Here is a 21,821-nt window from a genome sequence, read left to right on the forward strand (position 1 = left end):
GATACACGGTAAACATGTGGTGTAGTACTTCACACTACTCCACAAAGATACACTGTAAACATGTGGTGTAGTACTTCATACTTAGACTACTCCACAAAGATACACTGTAAACATGTGGTGTAGTACTTCACACTTAGGCTACTCCACAAAGATACACTGTAAACATGGTGTAGTACTTCACACTTAGACTACTCCACAAAGACACACTGTAAACATATGGTGTAGTACTTCACTCTACTCCACAAAGATACACTGTAAACATGGTGTAGTACTTCACACTTTGGCTTCTCCACAAAGATACACTGTAAACATGGTGTACTACTTCACACTTTGGCTACTCCACAAAGATACACTGTAAACATGTGGTGTAATACTTCACACTTAGGCTACTCCACAAAAATACACTGTAAACATGGTGTAGTACTTCACACTTAGACTACTCCACAAAGACACACTGTAAACATATGGTGTAGTACTTCACACTTAGGCTACTCCACAAAGATACACAGTAGACATGTGGTGTAGTACTTCACACTACTCCACAAAGATACACAGTAAACATGTGGTGTAGTATTTCACACTTAGACTACTCCACAAAGATACACTGTAAACATGGTGTAGTACTTCACACTTAGGCTACTCCACAAAGATACACTGTAAACATGTGGTGTAGTACTTCACACTTAGGCTACTCCACAAAGATACACTGTAAACATGTGGTGTAATACTTCACACTACTCCACAAAGATACACTGTAAACATGTGATGTAGTACTTCATACTTAGACTACTCCACAAAGATACACTGTAAACATGTGATGTAGTACTTCACACTACTCCACAAAGATACACGGTAAACATGTGGTGTAGTACTTCACACTACTCCACAAAGATACACTGTAAACATGGTGTAGTACTTCACACTTACGCTACTCCACAAAGATACACTGTAAACATGTGGTGTAGTACTTCACACTTAGGCTACTCCACAAAGATACACTGTAAACATGGTGTAGTACTTCACACTTAGGCTACTCCACAAAGATACACTGTAAACATGGTGTAGTACTTCACACTACTCCACAAAGATACACTGTAAACATGGTGTACTACTTCACACTTGGGCTACTCCACAAAGATACACTGTAAACATGGTGTAGTACTTCACACTTAGGCTACTCCACAAAGATACACTGTAAACATGTGGTGTAGTACTTCACACTTAGACTACTCCACAAAGATACACTGTAAACATGTGGTGTAGTACTTCACACTTTGGCTACTCCACAAAGATACACTGTAAACATGATGTACTACTTCACACTTAGGCTACTCCACAAAGATACACTGTAAACATGATGTACTACTTCACACTTAGGCTACTCCACAAAGATACACTGTAAACATGTGGTGTAGTACTTCACACTTAGGCTACTCCACAAAGATACACTGTAAACATGGTGTAGTACTTCACACTTGGGCTACTCCACAAAGATACACTGTAAACATGGTGTAGTACTTCACACTTGGGCTACTCCACAAAGATACACGGTAAACATGGTGTAGTACTTCATACTTAGACTACTCCACAAAGATACACTGTAAACATGGTGTAGTACTTCACTCTACTCCACAAAGATACACTGTAAACATGGTGTAGTACTTCACACTTAGACTACTCCACAAAGATACACTGCAAACATGTGGTGTAGTACTTCACACTTAGACTACTCCACAAAGACACACTGTAAACATATGGTGTAGTACTTCACTCTACTCCACAAAGATACACTGTAAACATGGTGTAGTACTTCACACTTGGGCTACTCCACAAAGATACACGGTAAACATGGTGTAGTACTTCACACTTGGGCTACTCCACAAAGATACACGGTAAACATGGTGTAGTACTTCATACTTAGACTACTCCACAAAGATACACTGTAAACATGTGGTGTAGTACTTCAAACTTAGACTACTCCACAAAGATACACTGTAAACATGTGGTGTAGTACTTCATACTTAGACTACTCCACAAAGATACACTGTAAACATGTGGTGTACTTCACACTTGGGCTACTCCACAAAGATACACTGTAAACATGGTGTAGTACTTCACACTTAGGCTACTCCACAAAGATACACAGTAAACATGTGGTGTAGTACTTCATACTTAGACTACTCCACAAAGATACACTGTAAACATGGTGTAGTACTTCACACTTAGGCTACTCCACAAAGATACACTGTAAACATGTGGTGTAGTACTTCACACTTAGGCTACTCCACAAAGATACACTGTAAACATGTGGTGTAGTACTTCACACTTAGGCTACTCCACAAAGATACACTGTAAACATGTGGTGTAGTACTTCACACTTAGGCTACTCCACAAAGATACACTGTAAACATGTGGTGTAGTACTTCACACTTTGGCTACTCCACAAAGATACACTGTAAACATGTGGTGTAGTACTTCACACTTAGGCTACTCCACAAAGATACACTGTAAACATGTGGTGTAGTACTTCACACTTAGACTACTCCACAAAGATACACTGTAAACATGGTGTAGTACTTCACACTTAGTCCACAAAGATACACTGTGGTGTAGTACTTCACAAGATACACTGTAAACATGTGGTGTAGTACTTCACACTTCGGCTACTCCACAAAGATACACTGTAAACACGTGGTGTAGTACTTCATACTTCGGCTACTCCACAAAGATACACTGTAAACATGGTGTAGTACTTCACACTTCGGCTACTCCACAAAGATACACTGTAAACATGTGGTGTAGTACTTAGACTACTCCACAAAGATACACTGTAAACATGGTGTAGTACTTCACACTAAGACTACTCCACAAAGATACACTGTAAACATGTGGTGTAGTACTTCACACTTAGACTACTCCACAAAGATACACTGTAAATATGTGGTGTAGTACTTCACTCTACTCCACAAAGATACACTGTAAACACGTGGTGTAGTACTTCACACTTAGACTACTCCACAAAGATACACTGTAAACATGTGGTGTACTACTTCATACTTAGGCTACTCCACAAAGATACACGGTAAACATGGTGTAGTACTTCACACTTAGGCTACTCCACAAAGATACACTGTATACATGGTGTAGTACTTCACACTACTCCACAAAGATACACTGTAAACATGTGGTGTAGTACTTCACACTTAGGCTACTCCACAAAGATACACTGTAAACATGTGGTGTAGTACTTCACACTTAGGCTACTACTCCACAAAGATACACTGTAAACATGTGGTGTATAACTTCACACTTAGGCTACTCCACAAAGATACACTGTAAACTGTATATTACAACATGGTGTAGACTACTCCACAAAGATACACTGTAAACATGTGGTGTAGTACTTCACACTTAGACTACTCCACAAAGATACACTGTAAACATGTGGTGTAGTACTTCACACTTAGACTACTCCACAAAGATACACTGTAAACATGTGGTGTAGTACTTCATACTTAGGCTACTCCACAAAGATACACTGTAAACATGGTGTAGTACTTCACACTTAGGCTACTCCACAAAGATACACTGTAAACATGATGTAGTACTTCACACTTAGGCTACTCCACAAAGATACACTGTAAACATGGTGTAGTACTTCACAAATCTGACTATCATGCTTCACCATTTGTGGAGACCTTACTCAAAGTTTTACTGATCCACACAAATAAGTCTTAGTTGATACACTCCTGTAAGTAATAATAAAGAGATATGTCAGTGTTTCCTATTCATTAAGATCAAATTAATTCTCCTTGAACGTCATTTTCTGCAACTCATTAAGTGAAATTATATATGAGAGATATGATTTTGTTATTGGTACATGAAGCTTGTACATATATTCATTCTAAAGTTAATAACGCAATGACCTTGCTAATACTAAAACACTGAATTCATATTAAATAAAGACACAGACATGACCAGTAAATTAAAGTAAGATTTATTTGTAAAATGTTTAAATTATTCGTAAATTTTATATTAATGATATTAAACCACAAAATTAAAATGTCATGATACAAATTTAAAGTCGTTGGATATATCAGGGTAGATAACCATTTATAGCCTTGTCCTCACAGACACATGATGCCAGCCAAGTCATTCCAAATATAACAAGACGTAACATTTATGCGTAAAATATGAATTTTCATTTAATCACAGATTCTATAATAACTAAGTATTAATATAAAAAATATCAACACTACAGAAATTGCCACATATAATGGTTACAAGTGTAGAAAATGAGTGAGTACACATGAATTAAGGCACAGATTGGACACAGTTTTTACTACTGGGAGTATAAAATTTGTGTACATTTTTACACTGAATCCAAACAACAGCCAAAATTCGTTTTAATGTTGTTATGAAATGGCGGGACTGACAAGTTATATAGGACACTAATTCTGGGGTGTATTTATCAGTATACGTGTATATACGTTGGCTACAACAAAAACTTGAGATTCCTCTGGCCTTAACTCACTAGATTTAAGACATTTGTCTAACAACTTATGTTAGCGACAACTCTAGTTTTTCAGACATATAATGTATGTACCTACAGCCTGTATGTGGTGGGACTAAGAACCATGAGTTGCTAGTGGATTATCACAATTTGGATAAATCATTCACATTGTCAATTAAAATCTCAATCATTAGTATTTTTCTGATATTTAATTCTATAATAATATAACACATGATTCTGTGTTTGAAGTTTGATAATATATAAACTTATTGAACATTTTCTTTAATCTTGTTAAATTGCTATAACAGAATATCTTAAATGCATCTGTTGAGGTGAAACATGAAGTTAAAGGGGGATAATACATCTCTTTGGTAACAAATATACATCAAGCTTCCTTCATATAAAACCAGTGAAGGGACTTATATATACAAACAAATTGTCTAATGCCTATACACAACAGATATGTAACTTTATATAACAAAAGACTGTCACAACTAATAATTAATTACCTGGTATACATAAATAAAACAAATATACCAAATATACTGATTACTATTTTTTACTGATTAATAGTTTTTATATACTTTTTTTTAGAAAAATACATCTCTTTTTAAGATAACAATACATGTATTGAATATTGAAAACTAAATTTTGAATCATGTGATGAAAGTAAAATACAATAAGTATTGCAAAGAACTTGATTTATTCATGTACATTCTAAAAAGTATATAGCAGTGTGTCAGATTCAAGTTTGTAGTATTACAAGTTTCATCTCATGGTGACAAGCTCTTCAGCAGATGTCGGGTGGATTGCGACTGTATCATCAAACTGTTTCTTAGTGGCACCCATTTTGATGGCAACTGAAAATCCCTGAAGCATCTCGTCGACACCTTGTCCCACCATGTGTAACCCAATCACCTTGATAAAACATCAAAAATATAATAATGACGAGTGGATTTACACTGATTTTTACACTCACACAGAACCCTATCCAGGAGATCTAAATAGCTACACAAGTCTCTGATTATCCTTTATATATATAATATAATCATGTCGTAATAATACACAGAAAGCTGACAAAACTTACTATAGGTATCTGGTATGTTTTAGTGTACATGTCTGTGTAGTTCAAAAATCATTTTATCAACAGACAATATTTCAATATATTGACAGTTTTCAAATCAAAAGTAAGCATGTTAATAAAACAGATCTACTGAGAAGATAGCTTACCTTTTCTTCAGGTAAAAGACAGACAAGCTTCATGCTACACTTGTGTTTGGTCTGTGTAACTGCGTAGTACATTGGAGTAAAGACAGATGAGTAGATTTTGATTTTGTCATCACCATACTTGGTACGAGCTTCCTCTGAAATGAACAAATGGTGTTGAGATATTTTGGAATACCAGCCAAAATAAAATTTTAAGGAATTGCCTTCTCTTTTATGAGATAACATATTAGAGATGCTCAGATAATAATGCACTTTTGAGCAAAATGGGTGAAATCATGCTTTTAGAGACTTCGATATAGAAAAGTAAAAAAAAAAAAATGGAAAATGCCCAAAATACATGGATGCCTAAACTCCTATGCTAATAAAAATCTGATCAGTTGTAGAATTTCATGACATGGTACTATGGGGTTAATATGAACTAAATCTGTAGAGAAGTTCTTAAGATATATGACAATAATTAGGACCATGACATAGTGGGATGTGATGTGATGTGACACAATACAACAGGCAATCATTACACTTTTACATGACCTTAAGTATGACCTATCATGGTCAGTACACTGTTTTCAAAATCAACTTTACTATTTCAGGCATTCACATGTGACCTTTGTATACATCCTTTAATTGACAGATTACAAACTAATAGGATCACTTTATGTATTAAGTAAGTAATTACCAAATAAGTTACTTGTGAAGTTTTACAAGAGATGGGAAAAAATGTCTTTATCATCCAGAGTAGAATTTGGACTCAGGAGACATTTTTAATGTTCGAAGTTAAAATTTCACAGCTTCCACTAAATTTTTTCCACTTTAAATTTACAAATGACAGATCTAACATTTTTTCCAATAACAGCTGTTGCCTGTATACTTTCTGTTGTTCATGGTAAAACGTATACACTTACCCTCTGTGAGTCCAATGGTACCAGTAGGAGGATGAGAGAACACTACCGTAGCTATATTGTTATAGTCAAGCTTTAAGTCAGGTTTGTTGTCAAACAATCTGTGAGCTAATCGTCGACCAGCTGCTATGGCAACTGAAAACACAAACCATAGCAATTATATAATTACTTAAATCTTTTCTGAATAATCAAATGATATTGTGACACTATTTACAGTGATACTAAAAATAAAAAATTAAAAATACAGATGGAGTTCATTTGTGATCTTTTTATCATAATTTTTTAAAATTGAAAGAATTGAACTAAGGCAGCAAAACGTCATACATGATTATTTGTTGCATAACATTTGAATTTGCAATTAAATTCCTTTATAGGTCAATTATCCCAATACAATTCAATAAATCATCTCAGATCAACCTTATCTGGCTTTATAATCAGATAATTAGTGCTTTCTAAAAGGGATTTCTTATTCCCTCCATAAGTGGTTAAAACAATTGTTTTATATATAAAGTTCTCTGTAACAACCATTATCATCTTAAGATGGTGTCTTGCACTAGCTGATGGCTACCTCATTGAACATAATACCAGAGGCCCATCACGTGCTAACTGAAATTAAATTGCCCAAGGATATAACAACAATGGTACAAGATGGTTGGCTTTCTCAGCTTCCTAAGGTAAACAAACCAAGTGTGGAGCGTGTCAACCAGATACCTCAGATCTTCTCCTCAGGTTGTGTATAGGTCAGTGGTCTGACTGAGCTATTGCAGTCAACACCATTGTAGCTAAATATGTTATAATGAGGTTGTGTTTTACTTATACCTAACCAAATACACTGTAACTCACTTAACACAGTTATTTTATGATGAAAGCAATCAGGAAGGCATGTCCAAGCCATTTTTTCTATGTCTATAATAAAGATTATTATACAGGTGTAATCTTGATTTTGAATTTGTGCAAATTTATGTTTACCTGGAGTGAGAAGAGCTTTGCCACAGACATCCCCAAGAGCATAGATATTTTTGGCGTCTGTGTTCTGGAATGCATCCACAATGATGTGACCCTTGCTGTCTAACTTGACCCCCTGTAATACAAAGAACACAAAATACACTATCAAATATTCTCTTCATCATCATTATGCAAAATTTGACATAACTTTTATCAACCCCTCTTTGCTAGCCAAGGGTGTTCAATGGGATACTTTCTGTGAAGAGGAAGGTACAGGTTCGTAACCTTTGGTAAGTGAAGATATCAACGTGAGTGATGTAACTCTCCAAGGCAATATATACAGTTAAATACAGATATGCACAATTCAAACTAAGTCAAACAGAATGCATCATTAAAAAAATCATCACATCAAAAAAAGGAGAAGTTTTATATGTAATTATTATATGTCTTGTGATAATTGTTCAGCTAACTTATGTCTTCACTTCCCAAATACCAACTTTCCAAATTAATTTTAATTATCAATATGTAAACACCACAAATAAATCATTGTCATGTTCAAATACTGATACATTATAAAACATAAAATAAAAATTTGGTAAATTCTTCATTTCTCAAAATTCCCTCAATTATGACATTTACCTTAAAAATATGAAATATTGACTGATATTTTACAGTACTTTTTTCAATATGACTAAAAACTAAATCTGAAGTGAATAGAGCAAGCCATAAAGACTTTGGAGTCATCTCTCTAAAATTAGAATTTATAGTCCCCTAAAAACACCAAATACAACGTACACAACACAACAAAAGGAAATAGATAAAATTCATTTGTTTGATGGATTTAGATGTCCATACTATATGATAACTACATCCAAGGTTGAATTACTTTTACAAAGTCATTGAAACAAATCTAACTGTTTCCTTTATTATATACCATTTAGTTCTTTTGAAATTTGGGTTGTTTTGTTGTAGATTAGCAACATCAGTGACATACAAAGTTGTCATCAATGAAATAATGTTCTTCACACATGTATCACACTCAGATCACACATTTTTACACACCTTCACACATGAAATGATGTTCTTTACACATCTAAATTAAGAAGAGTTTATTTTGATTTTTTAAAACTGATTATTTAAACAAAATATTTGCAGTAAAACAGGTGTATTCACTTAAACAATCAAATTAAGTCTATACTGGATTTACTCTTATGTGAAAAAAAACCAAACAGTTGCTACAGCATTATAAAATATCTAACAAAATTTCAAACTGTGTTCACTATTAATTTTATCATCATAATGTAAATTATTTTCTACCTCAGTGTACATATTAAGACTTAAATTACAGTAGAAAAGTCTTGTCTCATAACCATCTCTCACACTGTATACAAATCAGATCATACACAATTCACTGATTATTAATCAGATGAAGGTCATCCAAATGCCACACACTTTTCTAACTGACTGTGACCGAATGATACAAAAAATATCATTAATGTTTCATCAATCCTATTTTACCTGTTTTTCAAGGTTCAGTCCCTGTGTATTTGGATTTCGACCAATGGCAAATAAGAGACAGTTGACATCTTTAATTTGACCTCCAGTGGTCTCCAAGGTTAAAGTTCCATTTTCCTCTTTCTTCACAGATGTAGTTTGTGTCCTTCTAATGACCTTCACCCCATCATCTTCCATGTTTTTGGTGACTGAATCACTGACCATCGAATCAAAAGTCCTCAGAACCTAAAAGTAACAATAAGACAAATAGCCTGAACCATAAGGTGCAAGTTATTTCCTGTATTGTCAAAGATGACCTTTGACCTTTAAGCAATGTCCATCTTGTTGGCATGCTGCTATAGTGTGCCTGTGTGAGGACTGTCCGCACTCACACATAAAAGATCTCTCTGTGGCTTTTGGGAAAAAGAGTAGGTGTGATAAACCAGTCCAGTGGTTTAGGGATAGTGTTTGATCATTTTTAAGGCATTTGCAGCGACCAACTCCAAAATTACCCGAACCTATACAAAATCTATATAAGCTCCTTTCAGTTCACTTCTGGACATGTTTCAGATAATTAGAATTAGGATAAGACATCATTAGGCCCTGGAGTCATCTTCTACAACTATCATAATCAAACACACACTGCAACAGACCATTCCATCCCTCTGTGGGGGACGCAGGTCGTCCCCTCATGTCACCAAAACATGGGCATTCATCGGTGAGACAATGCCTGGCAACAGGAGTCTCAGACACAAAAAACTTGTCAACCAACCAACAAAACAAGCTGACATAGTGTGAATGACCCATAGGGGTTCAGCAAGCAGAGATGTACAGGCAAAAGTAATTCCTTTATACCTCCTTACTTAGTGTATGGGAGGGGAATGGAGGGGACAGAGAGGATTACAGGTACAGCATCATAAAAGTCTTCAGAAAAAAGTTCTTTTATACAATCAGGACTTTAAATTGTCTTCCTGCTACTCCAATCATTTCTGCTTTAAAAGTAACCATATCTTTAAGATAATCCATTTCCTGTGCTTCGATTCCAAGTCAGACAAAGTTAGATTAACATTGATGTGAAATAATTGTATACCTTGTCATAACGGATCATTATTGAAGTGTCCGATCCAAGAGCGTTGAATATTCCAGCTAACTCAACAGCGATGTACCCTGCACCAATCACCACCACCTTCCTGTATGGGGAATAACAACATAATAGACAATGATAATTCACCAAAATTATTGACAGTGACATGTATTGTACTTTAACAATAGAATGAGTGAGGTTTTTATCTATATTTATTTTCCCTGTCTGGGTCAGCAGTCTTTATACTACAGTTACATGGGTTATACCAAGATGGTATCAATTCCCTTTCAGATATGCCGAGATGCAAATTTTGTCTTACAGTTTTTTCTAATTTCAAATTCACGCGATAACATTTCATACATGTTCTTGATACAAAATATTCACTGTGGAAAATCCACTCATTTACAATCATTTCACTTCTTACTTGGGTAACTCCTCCAATTCAAAGAAACCATCACTTGATATACCATGCTCAGAACCTGCAACACCCAAATAAAATTTTCCAAAGTACAGAATGATCAAATCGTAATCTTTTATGGTAAATATGGTTGTCATTGAAAGTCCATTATCAATATCAGGGATAAATCAAAGCAATTGTCAGGGAGTGATGAGCAACATTTTCACTTTAATGGTGATCAATACATTGAGTTTTTACAGTATATCACAGAAATAAATGAAAAAAATTAAATCAAGAAAAAAAATTCTATAAAATAATCACTGACATTCTTAGGATGTTAAGTAAGAATTAAGGAATGAACATCTGTGAATATAACTAAAGATGATGCACCACTGTATTTATAAATACATGTGTAGGACTGCTACCTGATACGACACTTAAACATATCAGGAATACAATTTGATTAAGAGATAAACAGAATGTAGCCCACACAGTAAATGTGATTATTTATCTATCATCTAAATTGTATTTGTATTGAATATACATTACATCTACCAATTTGTAACAGTTATTTACTTATATAATATCGTATGAACATTTATGTATCATTTTCGTAATCTGAAACAAAACTTGAATTTAAATTTCTAATTGAGCTGTATACTGATGTCAGTAGGCTCACCTCTGAGAACAAAATAACATAGTTCCTCGTGTAATCATAAACATCCTCTTTGTGTTTTTGTGTGTTTACCTGGGATATTGGGGATGAAGGGATAACCACCAGTAGCCACCATTATATGATCAGCACTGTATTTCTGACCATTTACATCCACACATCCATCATCTGTGAACGTGGCTTTCCCAACTATAGTGTCAACTTTCGACTAAAAATAAAAACAAACTTTATCATATTCCACATCTTAATAAATGTAATTATAAAGTCAAGAACATCAATACATCAATCATAAACATATACACGTCTAAACTACACAAATTGACTGACTGATTGATTAATTAATTGATTCAATTTTTTTAATTTAAAAGAATATCAACATCTATTGGTCATGTAAAGTCAAGATATAGGTTAAAGAAAGACCTGAAAAGAACCAAAATTCAAAAAAGATTAAGGGGGTCTATAGATAAATTAACCCTGAAAGCAGAATTATCAGGATGAACAGTGCTTTAACGATCATATCAGAGTCAGTTTATGTCCCACTGACACTATGCCTGTAACTTTATTTCAGAAGAGAGTAAAGAAAAAACGAGTTTCACAGTGTATATATTACAATCAAACTTACCTTGGCTAAGTTAGATTCATATATACCATTGAGTCTTTTTATATACTCATCTCTACTCTTCTTGACAACTCTGAAATGAAATTATATATATTCAACAAAAGCATTATAAACATTGTAATGCAATTCAAAAGTGATTTAAACATTTGTCTTTTACATTTATATCATCGATAATCAATTGCTGACTGATTATGGGAATTAAATATCACTAAATCTGCTGAATTGGTCATAACATTAAAAAACAATAAAATCATTAACAATAGCCAAGCAGCTCACACAAATGTTTCATGCTACACTATGGGCTAACATGTATAATGTCTAAAAGCAGTCTTCAACTTTAATACACTTTCTTGAGGCTGAAATCTGAACTACATAACTCATAGTGACTTGTTAACATCATCAAGTATAATGTGATATTGGTAGCTTAATGTATGTTTCTAACACCTGTCACCATTACAATATGGTTCTATTCCTAAGTTATGGTGATTCAGAAACAAAACATGAAGTAGGATTCCTTAGATATGTACACGATGGAAATAAAACACAAATACTGTACCCCCAGTCAAATCCATTGCACTTGACGTCAAACCCGTAGTCTTTATGTTCCTTCATCATCTCTGCATGCATCGCTGTGTTGAACATAACCTTTTTGGGAACACATCCAACATTGACCTAAAAAAAAATGAAACTGTTTTTTAATAGTATATATTTATGGTTCAAATATTGATTCCAAAAAAGTGAAGGTAAATTTCATCAAGCCATAAAAATATCAAAGATCATGAAGTCTCCAAGTTTTACATGAACAAAATACCTTTCACTTGGAAATTGTTTCTGATTTTAGGCAAATGCATATACATGTAGAATCTATTTTATTTTACTTTTTTATTGACATTTTTTTTCAAAGATCAAATTTAATTGATACTTCATTCAGAGGCAAAAATATGTTGAAGAGATTGATCCTAGATGATAGATAAAAAGTACATGTATCTATATTAGGCTATGAGGGTTTAAAACAGTTATAATAAGGGACCTTTGCGGGTTTAGAAAATAGTGAATAATCAGGGACCTGTGACCAAGACAAAAATAAAAAAGCGGACTACCTAACACTATTTTCTTATTAAATCCTTCCCCCTTCAGGTCTCCTCCTGACATGAACTATCATCTTTTGTCTGAATTTCGGATTGAAAAGACTTTATATAGTCATGTATTTGACCAATTTTGTAGCTTACTTTTATCGTTGTGAAGAGCAAATAATGGTGAAGGGAATGAAGTTATCGGTGGGAGGTAATTCATTAAAAGAACAAATAAGACTGGACCCAGTACACTTCCCTGGGGAATATCCCTAATTACACAATGTAATTCAGATGATTCTACGTTGAGCAATACAGGTTCTCATGCATGTCTTTTTCTGGAAGTCTTCAACCCAATTTACAACATGTATGCCAGTTCTGTTACCTGATACTTCTTTGATAAGGCGTTGGCAAGGCATCTTTTCAAAGGCCTTCATAAAGTCGCTATATACTAGCTAAATTCTCCATTGTCAAATGGTCTTTATATATATATATACAGGGTTTTCCATAATTTTGCTAGTAGTAGGCTGCGTAGTCAAAGTAGGAGGCTGGCCTGCCGTGTACGTGTAGTCGTGTAGAGAACATTATTACGGAACTGGATTGGTGTAGGCGACCAAATGATCAAAGTAGCTGGTCAAATTGGCTAGCGACTGGCTCTTATGGAAAACCCTGTATATATATATATATATATATATCTAAGTCCGTGGTTGTCAAAGGCATTAAGTCCATCCCTGTTTTTATTTGTTTGTTTTTGCATTTGACTAGAGGGATCTTTAAACCTTTAGCTTTTTTTTTAGCTCAAACGACACTCCCTGCTCAACTAGTCATACAAACTGCATGTTAAACTTCTATCTTCATTTTCTTGGAAGTTATTTTGCATGTGTTGTAGGAGTGTTGTGCATTGCCCTTATTGGAAGTCCTTCACACACTACCTTTTTGTGCGAGTTGTCTCCCGTGGTATACGCTCACTTGTAAATAAACCAATAAAAAAAACCTCTAATACACGTAATTAACAGTTCTATGAATCTTATATCATTGATATCCGGCTCAAGTTGCCAAACCCAACATGCAGTATAAGTGTAATATAAAAAGTAAATTACTTACACACGTGCCTCCCCATCTCGCTTGTTCAACTAATCCGACCTTGACACCAAATTCAGCTGCCCTCCTCGCGCTGGCTATCCCCCCAGAACCCCCTCCGATCACCAAGTAATCGAAATTCTTTACAACGGGCGGCATTACTCTTGCCAGTAAGAGCTGAGTGAATCGCATGAATGAACGGTAAAAAACAGCACGCACCGGAGTAGAAACTAAAACGGTGTCAACCAAATTTCCCTACCTTCAATAATAAGTCCGGGTTAAATGTTTATCGTAGCCGACACGAATATTCTAGGGGAAAGCTTGGGAATTTCAAACACTTGGTCTAAAAACATGCATTTATACAAACAGCATTACAACACACAAAGCAAGAAAAATGAAATGTGCGACGGGGACTTTTTTAGTATGTAAAATGAATCTGTTTGTGCGGTCGGGAGAAAACTGACGCCAAAATATTATTACAAGAATAAACTCATTCCTTCATATACATGTACCAAAATGTGGGAATTAAACACATTTCTGGGGAAATTACAATTCTAGAAAGCAAATACTGGTACTTACAAATGCATGAATACATGTATAACATGATATGTTTTTAAAGACTATTAAAGAAAAGAAGACAGAATCTCTCTCTCTCTCTCTCTCTCTCTCTCTCTCTCTCTCTCTCTCTCTCTCTCTCTCTCTCTCTCTCTCTCTCTCTCTCTCTCTTTTCGAGAAAGAGGGAACTTAGATGGCACAACAAAATATTAATATGAATATATGAAAAACCGATCATATAATAGAAAAGAAGTTCTTATAATACAACCAGTAGAAGATTAGAGCGTGACGTTTCGATGACTATACGGTCACCTTTATCAGACAAATGACGTACGTAACGTACGAGATTTTACGGAATCGACCAACTTTTCCGACTGTACTATAATCCTATGTACACTACTTAGGTCTAAAATAGTGTGACGAGATGATAAACAGATTAGAGACCACCACCCCATCCGCTATTAGGTTCTGGCCGCCGCGGCGTATCTATATGGGCTTCCTTAACCAACCGCCTAAAAAGGTCGATTTCCCTGTCCACTATTTTGGAATTTTTCCAGTCAATGATATGATTTTGATTGGTGGAATGATCTGTAAGTGCAGATTTAATTATCTGGGACTGGGAATGTTTTCGCTCTGATCTAGTGATCTGGGAGGGGGGGGGGGGGGGTGTTGGGGGATTGCGTTCTTGGGGTTCCGCGTCTTTCTGATGTTCATTGTGTCGGACACCGAATCTTCTACCTGTCACTCCGATATATGATGCGTCGCAGTTCTTGCACCGGTTTTGTATACGCATTCTGCGGCGATTTCTTTGTGTGTTTTATCCTCAGGGTGGACTAGGATATTTCGGAGTGTCTTGTGAGGTTTTACCGCTGCTGCAATGTCATGACCATGCTTAATCCCCTGAATGGTTTCTGACAGGCCTTTGATGTAAGGGATGGCAATTTGTCCTTTCGTTTTGTTCTTTTCCTTGATGTTTCGTCTATAAATCTTTTTGCTACATTGTTAACTTTCTGGATTGCACAATCAGGGTATCCACAATGTTTTCATGCTGCTGAGATTTTGTTCTTGCTTCTTGTCCTTGTCTCTTTTGACAATAGTTTCACATCTGTTGAGCAAGGCTCGACCAACGCCCAACGTCACACTCTAATCTTCTACTGGTTGTGTTAAAAGATCTCCTATTCTATTGACATTACCAACCTGAGAAAAATGTTTCAAAATAACCGATCACGTAAATTTCGGCCATGTTACTGCTGTGTATGTTGGTGGCAAACTTTTAAATGACCGAATTCGTATTTGTAGATCAGTGAATTATGCAAGATTTCGGAGTGGAATTTAGTTTAGTTAACATAGTGACTTTAACAAAAGACAGAAAGGGTTGGTCATTTATGAGCATATTCCCTGCAGATCGAATATCTGTTTGGTTATCTACATAAAATACATGTAGCCAGAATGTATGTCTTTTTGAGTTCTGTTAATTAGATACGTTGTAATTTACATGTTTTCACATACAAATGTTAAGGATATCACATAAACGAAGGGCTATACAATATATTGTATAAGAAATTTCAAATACTGGTAGCTGCGTTAATATTCTAGATCGTATCGATATTATGGTATTGTATCGGCGCCGAAAACACCCATTACCGTTCAGTCAACATTTTAAAGTTACCCCATATACATATTTAATCAAGAAAACATTTACATGCTGGTACAGGGTTTTATTTGTAAAGAAACAGAGTTATTTAGAATAGATCCGTGTAAAAGTGATGGGCGAATAAAAAGAGGGCGAAACGAAAATCTATAAACAAAATCTCTGTTGTCAACAATACTTTTGTATTTTCTGCCAGTTGCACGAGAAAAGAATTGGCATCCGCTTTCCAGGGGTGGTCATCTCTGTAACGTCATACCACTACAGATAGCCGTCTGCTCTGTGTTAACGATACACTGGCTACTAACCCCTTATAGAATTTTCATTAAGAGCTGCTTAGCTGAATTCTTATTCTGGCTTATCTCCCCCTAGTTTGAGAATTAGGGACGGTATCCCAGACACCAAGATTGTAAAGCTCTATTCATTTGTAATTTTATTATTCTAGAGACAAGTGTCAGTCTACTTTAACGTCTACATTTGGAGGATCAAAACTTTTGAATTTTCGAATAGATAGTTAACTCAAAAGAGTAAGGACCGCGTCGATCCGTCTTTTACTTTTACTCTGTGTGAGGAGTGCCTTCTCCCATCTTTACTTCTAATAAAAAGTAACTGATAATTTTTGACCCTCTTTATAAAAAGTGAGTGATTTCAATCTGATATTAGCTATTATATATTCACCTCAAATACCCACACTCCGTCACAGTTCAGAGTTCGGCACTTTGACGCTCAGAGTTCGGCACTTTGACGTTCACAAAAGTAATTAACTCACTCCGCCACGCACATGTATACACTAATACTTGGTGAACAGCTTTTGAATCAAGCTGTTATGTACAATACGCGCTTTGATATTCACACGACGTGAACAGCTATGTGTAGGCTTTTGACTCACTTTTGGATATTCACACGTGAGCAGTCATCATTGAGCGATCTCACTTTGTCATCCATACAGCTTGACCAGTAATAAATTCACCCTAACATCCCGACTACGTGAACACTTGTGGACTCATGTGCACCAGTCTGGTTTCACAATTAATGTACAGTGAATATCTCAGTCTTGACTCAATTTGACATTCAATCGCTAACACGAAAACTCACTCCGATACTCAAACTTCTTACACAACGATTTACTCACTCAGGTTTTCCCACCATGTGAACAGTTATCGACTCATCCTGACATTCACAATCCGTGAACAGTGTTTGGCTCGCTGTGTAACACACCCGTAAAGTGACCAACAACTGATTCACTTTGAAAATCAAAATACATGGACAGTTATTGACTGAATATGATATCCATAGTATATAAATTTTTGTTTCTTGAGGAGGGTCCGCTAGTTAAAACCATTGTTAAACATTGAGAGTAGTATTCATAGTGTCTATAGTAATACACACGTATTATGTTTTAACATCGATTAAGGGCTTCCTCTACACACATCAACATTAACGAAATGGCATTAGACCTTTAAATCTGCATTGTACTTTAAAATTAGAAAATTGGTTTAGAATATTTCTAATTACCATTTTAATTTAAATAGACATATAAGTATGTTTTTCATCATATTTGTTGTCTATAAAATATCCAGATATTATTTGTAAACAGGCTGTAGAGTGATATTATAATTTCATTCAATGTGCTCGGCTGATGATATAAAATTTTTACTGACCTCTATGAAAAGAAATCTCCCGATAAGAAGATTATATATCTCCATATAAATGGTTTTTAATACTATGTGAGATAACGGTATAATAATATCCAATGACTGTTTAATGTTTGGAATAACGTAGTTCCGGAGACGTGGGTGTGATATCTGAATATATACCTGTACATTATTGATATTGGACTCACCGTCCTAGGCCCACGGAGACCCTTTACATGTCCCTGTATAAACACCCATATCCATTGTACACTCATGGACCCTGTAAAACCCTGTACCTAACCGTGTATCAGTACTTCATGAAACACTCACTGACCCTGTAAAACCAATGTCCCAAACCGTGCATTAACACCCATATCTATGATAAATTCATAAACCTGTAAAAACCCTTTAACTTACCGTGTATAAACACCCATATACATGATACACCCATAAACCTTGTAGCATTAACACCCATATCCATGATATACTGTAAAAACCCTGTACCTTACCGTGTTTAAACACCCATATCCATTGTACACTCATGGACCTTGTAAAAACCATGTACCTATCCTTGTATCAACACCCATATACATGATACACTCATAAACCCTGTAGCATTAACACCCATATCCATGATACACTGTAAAAACCCTGTACCTTACCGTGTTTAAACACCCATATCCATTGTACACTCATGGACCCTGTGAAAACCATTAACCTATCCTTGTATAAACACCCATATACATGATACACTCATAAACCCTGTAGCATTAACACCCATATCCATGATATACTGTAAAAACCCTGTACCTTACCGTGTTTAAACACCCATATCAATTGTACACTCATGAACCCTGTAAAAACCCTGTACCTATCCTTGTATAAACACCCATATACATGATACACGTATAAACCCTGTAGCATTAACACCCATATCCATGATACACTGTAAAAACCCTGTACCTTACCGTGTTTAAACATCCATATCAATTGTACACTCATGAACCCTGTAAAAACCCTTTAACTTACCGTGTATAAACACCCATATACATGATACACTCATAAACCCTGTAGCATTAACACCCATATCCATGATATACTGTAAAAACCCTGTACCTTACCGTGTTTAAACACCCATATCAATTGTACACTCATGAACCCTGTAAAAACCCTGTACCTATCCTTGTATAAACACCCATATACATAATACACTTATAAACCCTGTGGCATTAACACCCATATCCATAATATACTGTAAAAACCCTGTACCTTACCGTGTTTAAACACCCATATCCATTGTACACTCATGGACCCTGTAAAAACCCTGTACTTATCATTGTATAAACACCCATATCCATGATACACGCATAGACCCTGTAAAAACCCTGTAGATATCGGTGTTAAAATACCCATATCCATGATACACTCATGGATAATTTATAATGTCCATCGGAAATCTTTGTTTTATTCTTATTTCGGTAATGTATATAAATGAAGATTTTCTTCATCAATTAATTTTCGCCCAATTTGCGAGATAAATACATTTGTACTCAATCAATGAAAATTACAAGTTTTACAACAGCAAGCTGAGACATCCTTGTAAAGTCGTGTTAAAAACCATTTGGTTACAGAAAACAAGTCATTTGTTACTAATGCTAATGGACCCCACTGCCAGTCTGACGTCGTTGCAAGTTTTCCCGCTAACTTATAAAAAAGAAAGGAAATATTAGTCTGTCGACATAATCACATTCCAAACTCCCTTTCAAAAAAAACTAGGTAAAGTATAAACAAAAAGGATATTTACACGACGTCTTCTAAAATAGTACAAGGAGAATAAGACCAGGCGTTCCGGAAGTAATCACAGAGATATATAACAACGAAAGTTGATGGAAATATATATAAGGATTTATTATCAATTTCGTTTTACGGTCCCGCAACCTACAAGGTCATATGGAGACGATGTACACATGTCTAAAAAAAAACTGCTCGGGTCAAGGCGACAACGATGAACGTCCTATACAGCGTAGATTGTGGCGTCCTTGGCAGACAGCAGCGACTACATCCGAGAGCAACAGTTAATGGAGGCTACGCCCTTAAGAGTAAGCTTCGTTACAAGAAGCTAGCGGTAATGTTGTAGACGGATGAGTTTCGGGATTGTTCAGGGAAATGTATCAATATTGGTGAATTGCGAAAAAGACGAAACATCTTTCACCGTCTAGCAAATTTAATGTTCTAATGCGTATAATGATCAGCTTAACTTCGAAAACAGATGACTTATTAACTCGATACTTGAAAACCTAAGATATATGATTCTTATTACGAAAAGCGCATCCATTTGCAACCTGTAATGTTTTTAAAACGTGAAAAAAGTACCTACACAATTCACATTCCGCGGACGTTACACTGCGCGTTTATTTCTGTAGATATGAGCGTACTGGATGCTGGTTTACTTAGCTATTTTATCGCAGATCTGGTCATGTGTAGCGAAATGTTTCACCACACACTGAGTGACACCGACCCCCTATGGTGGTCACAACGTCACAACTCAGTGCATCAGCTGACTGTTCGATTAATAACTCTCTGTTCTAAATTGCTTGTCACGAGAGGTGTTGAAGGGCATTGACAAAGATAATGGAACTGACACCACAAACAATTCTTTGTTGTTGTGTTAGACCGGGGCATTACCTGCAGCACTACAATAACGACAGACCGGAAATTGTTCCAAATAAAGCGTGTCTGTTTCAACATTTAAATCCAAACATCGTGTGATCAGAGCAGTCGCAATGTCCTCTTACTACATGGTCAGGGATGACATGACATCGTCTACAACAGGAATGAGATTAATACCTATATGAACTCATTTCTAATAGAATATATATTGCTATATTGGTATTACATACAAAAAACAACATTAGTTTGAAATGTTGGAAATCGACAGAAATATACACATGTACATCCCTTTTAAAAACAAAAACATTACATGATTAACATGAAAGGTTTTTAGAACCAGATTTAAAAAAAGACAAACAAATAACAACAAGCACCGGCATGATTAAGAAACTCAAACTCAATGAAACTCCAGAAATTTCGGAAGGATAAGCGTCATCTGCTTCGTCGACGACACTCACCATGAAAATATTTATCCAAGTAAGTAATGCCACAGATCTTATCACCAAACGCGACGAAGATATTGCCAGAATTCGATAACTTTTATAAAATACACAAACAATAAACGTTATGTACCTCAAGGAAAGATTGAAGAAAACATTAAGATTATAAAGGTATGCTCTGATGTTTAATGGTTTGGCGCCGAAACGTAAGAAATTAATAAGCTTTTTTAGGAAGCTTCGTAAGCCAATCGAAAGCCATGCAACGAATACCCAAGTAACATGCTATGTCATTTGATGGAAGCATATGGTGATTGACAATAGGAATGCTTACATTAATCTGCACTGAAAAAAAATCCCAATATTACTGTAGATATCTAGCATGTCAGGATTATATAACTAAATATTACCTATATACCTACATACCTAAATAATACATTCGTAATAAAGATTTCCACACGCTATACTTTTCTACTTTTGCCTCATTAATTACGATTTAGACTCGTGTCATAATAAAATAACTGACGGTCACACACAAATACAGACATTGAAACACGGGAATAAGAATCATTTGACTTATTAGCGAATACATTTTGTTGTTATGTTGATAAAGGAAATCAATTTCACTTTTTATTATATGGAAGCAACACGTTTACATAACACCCAGACTTTAACATTATTCGAAGACATACGAGTTTTATTTTGGAGAACTGACAACAGCAGTAACGTAGAATATACGGTGTGATGTAATGCTCGGGACAGTTATCGTTCTTAACATATCTGGTAATGATTATCCTGGTTTGGTTTATGTGTGCTGTTGTACAATCCAACTGAATGTTCGGTGTAAATGCATAAAAATCATATTATAACACATCA

The 21,821-nt window shown here is 35.4% G+C and overlaps 1 protein-coding gene across 1 annotated transcript; it reads right to left on the bottom strand.

The window, feature by feature from the left end:
* Nucleotides 1-4,187: 4,187 nt before the first annotated feature.
* Nucleotides 4,188-14,200, bottom strand: LOC132545829 (glutathione reductase, mitochondrial-like). Its single transcript, XM_060209497.1, has 11 exons — nt 14,026-14,200; nt 12,408-12,523; nt 11,855-11,924; nt 11,308-11,440; nt 10,587-10,641; nt 10,169-10,268; nt 9,103-9,324; nt 7,609-7,720; nt 6,643-6,774; nt 5,744-5,877; nt 4,188-5,431 (listed from the first exon to the last, which is right to left on the bottom strand). Exons 1-11 carry the CDS (start codon nt 14,191-14,193, stop codon nt 5,282-5,284), a joined length of 1,392 nt encoding a protein of 463 aa, XP_060065480.1. The 5' UTR covers nt 14,194-14,200; the 3' UTR covers nt 4,188-5,281.
* Nucleotides 14,201-21,821: the final 7,621 nt, after the last annotated feature.

This window comes from Ylistrum balloti, unplaced genomic scaffold (assembly GCF_031769215.1).
Source record: "Ylistrum balloti isolate Yb309-2 unplaced genomic scaffold, AGI_CSIRO_Ybal_v1 Utg369858, whole genome shotgun sequence".
NCBI classification, from domain to species: Eukaryota; Metazoa; Mollusca; class Bivalvia; order Pectinida; family Pectinidae; genus Ylistrum; species Ylistrum balloti.

Coding starts and splice junctions, on each gene's coding strand:
- LOC132545829 (XM_060209497.1), bottom strand. CDS start 14,193: ATGCGATTCACTCAGCTCTTACTGGCAAGAGTAATGCCGCCCGTTGTA. Junction 7,721..9,102: donor GACTGAACCTTGAAAAACAG/GTAAAATAGGAT, acceptor TTTGTATTACAG/GGGGTCAAGTTAGACAGCAA. Junction 6,775..7,608: donor CAAAGCTCTTCTCACTCCAG/GTAAACATAAAT, acceptor TTGTGTTTTCAG/TTGCCATAGCAGCTGGTCGA.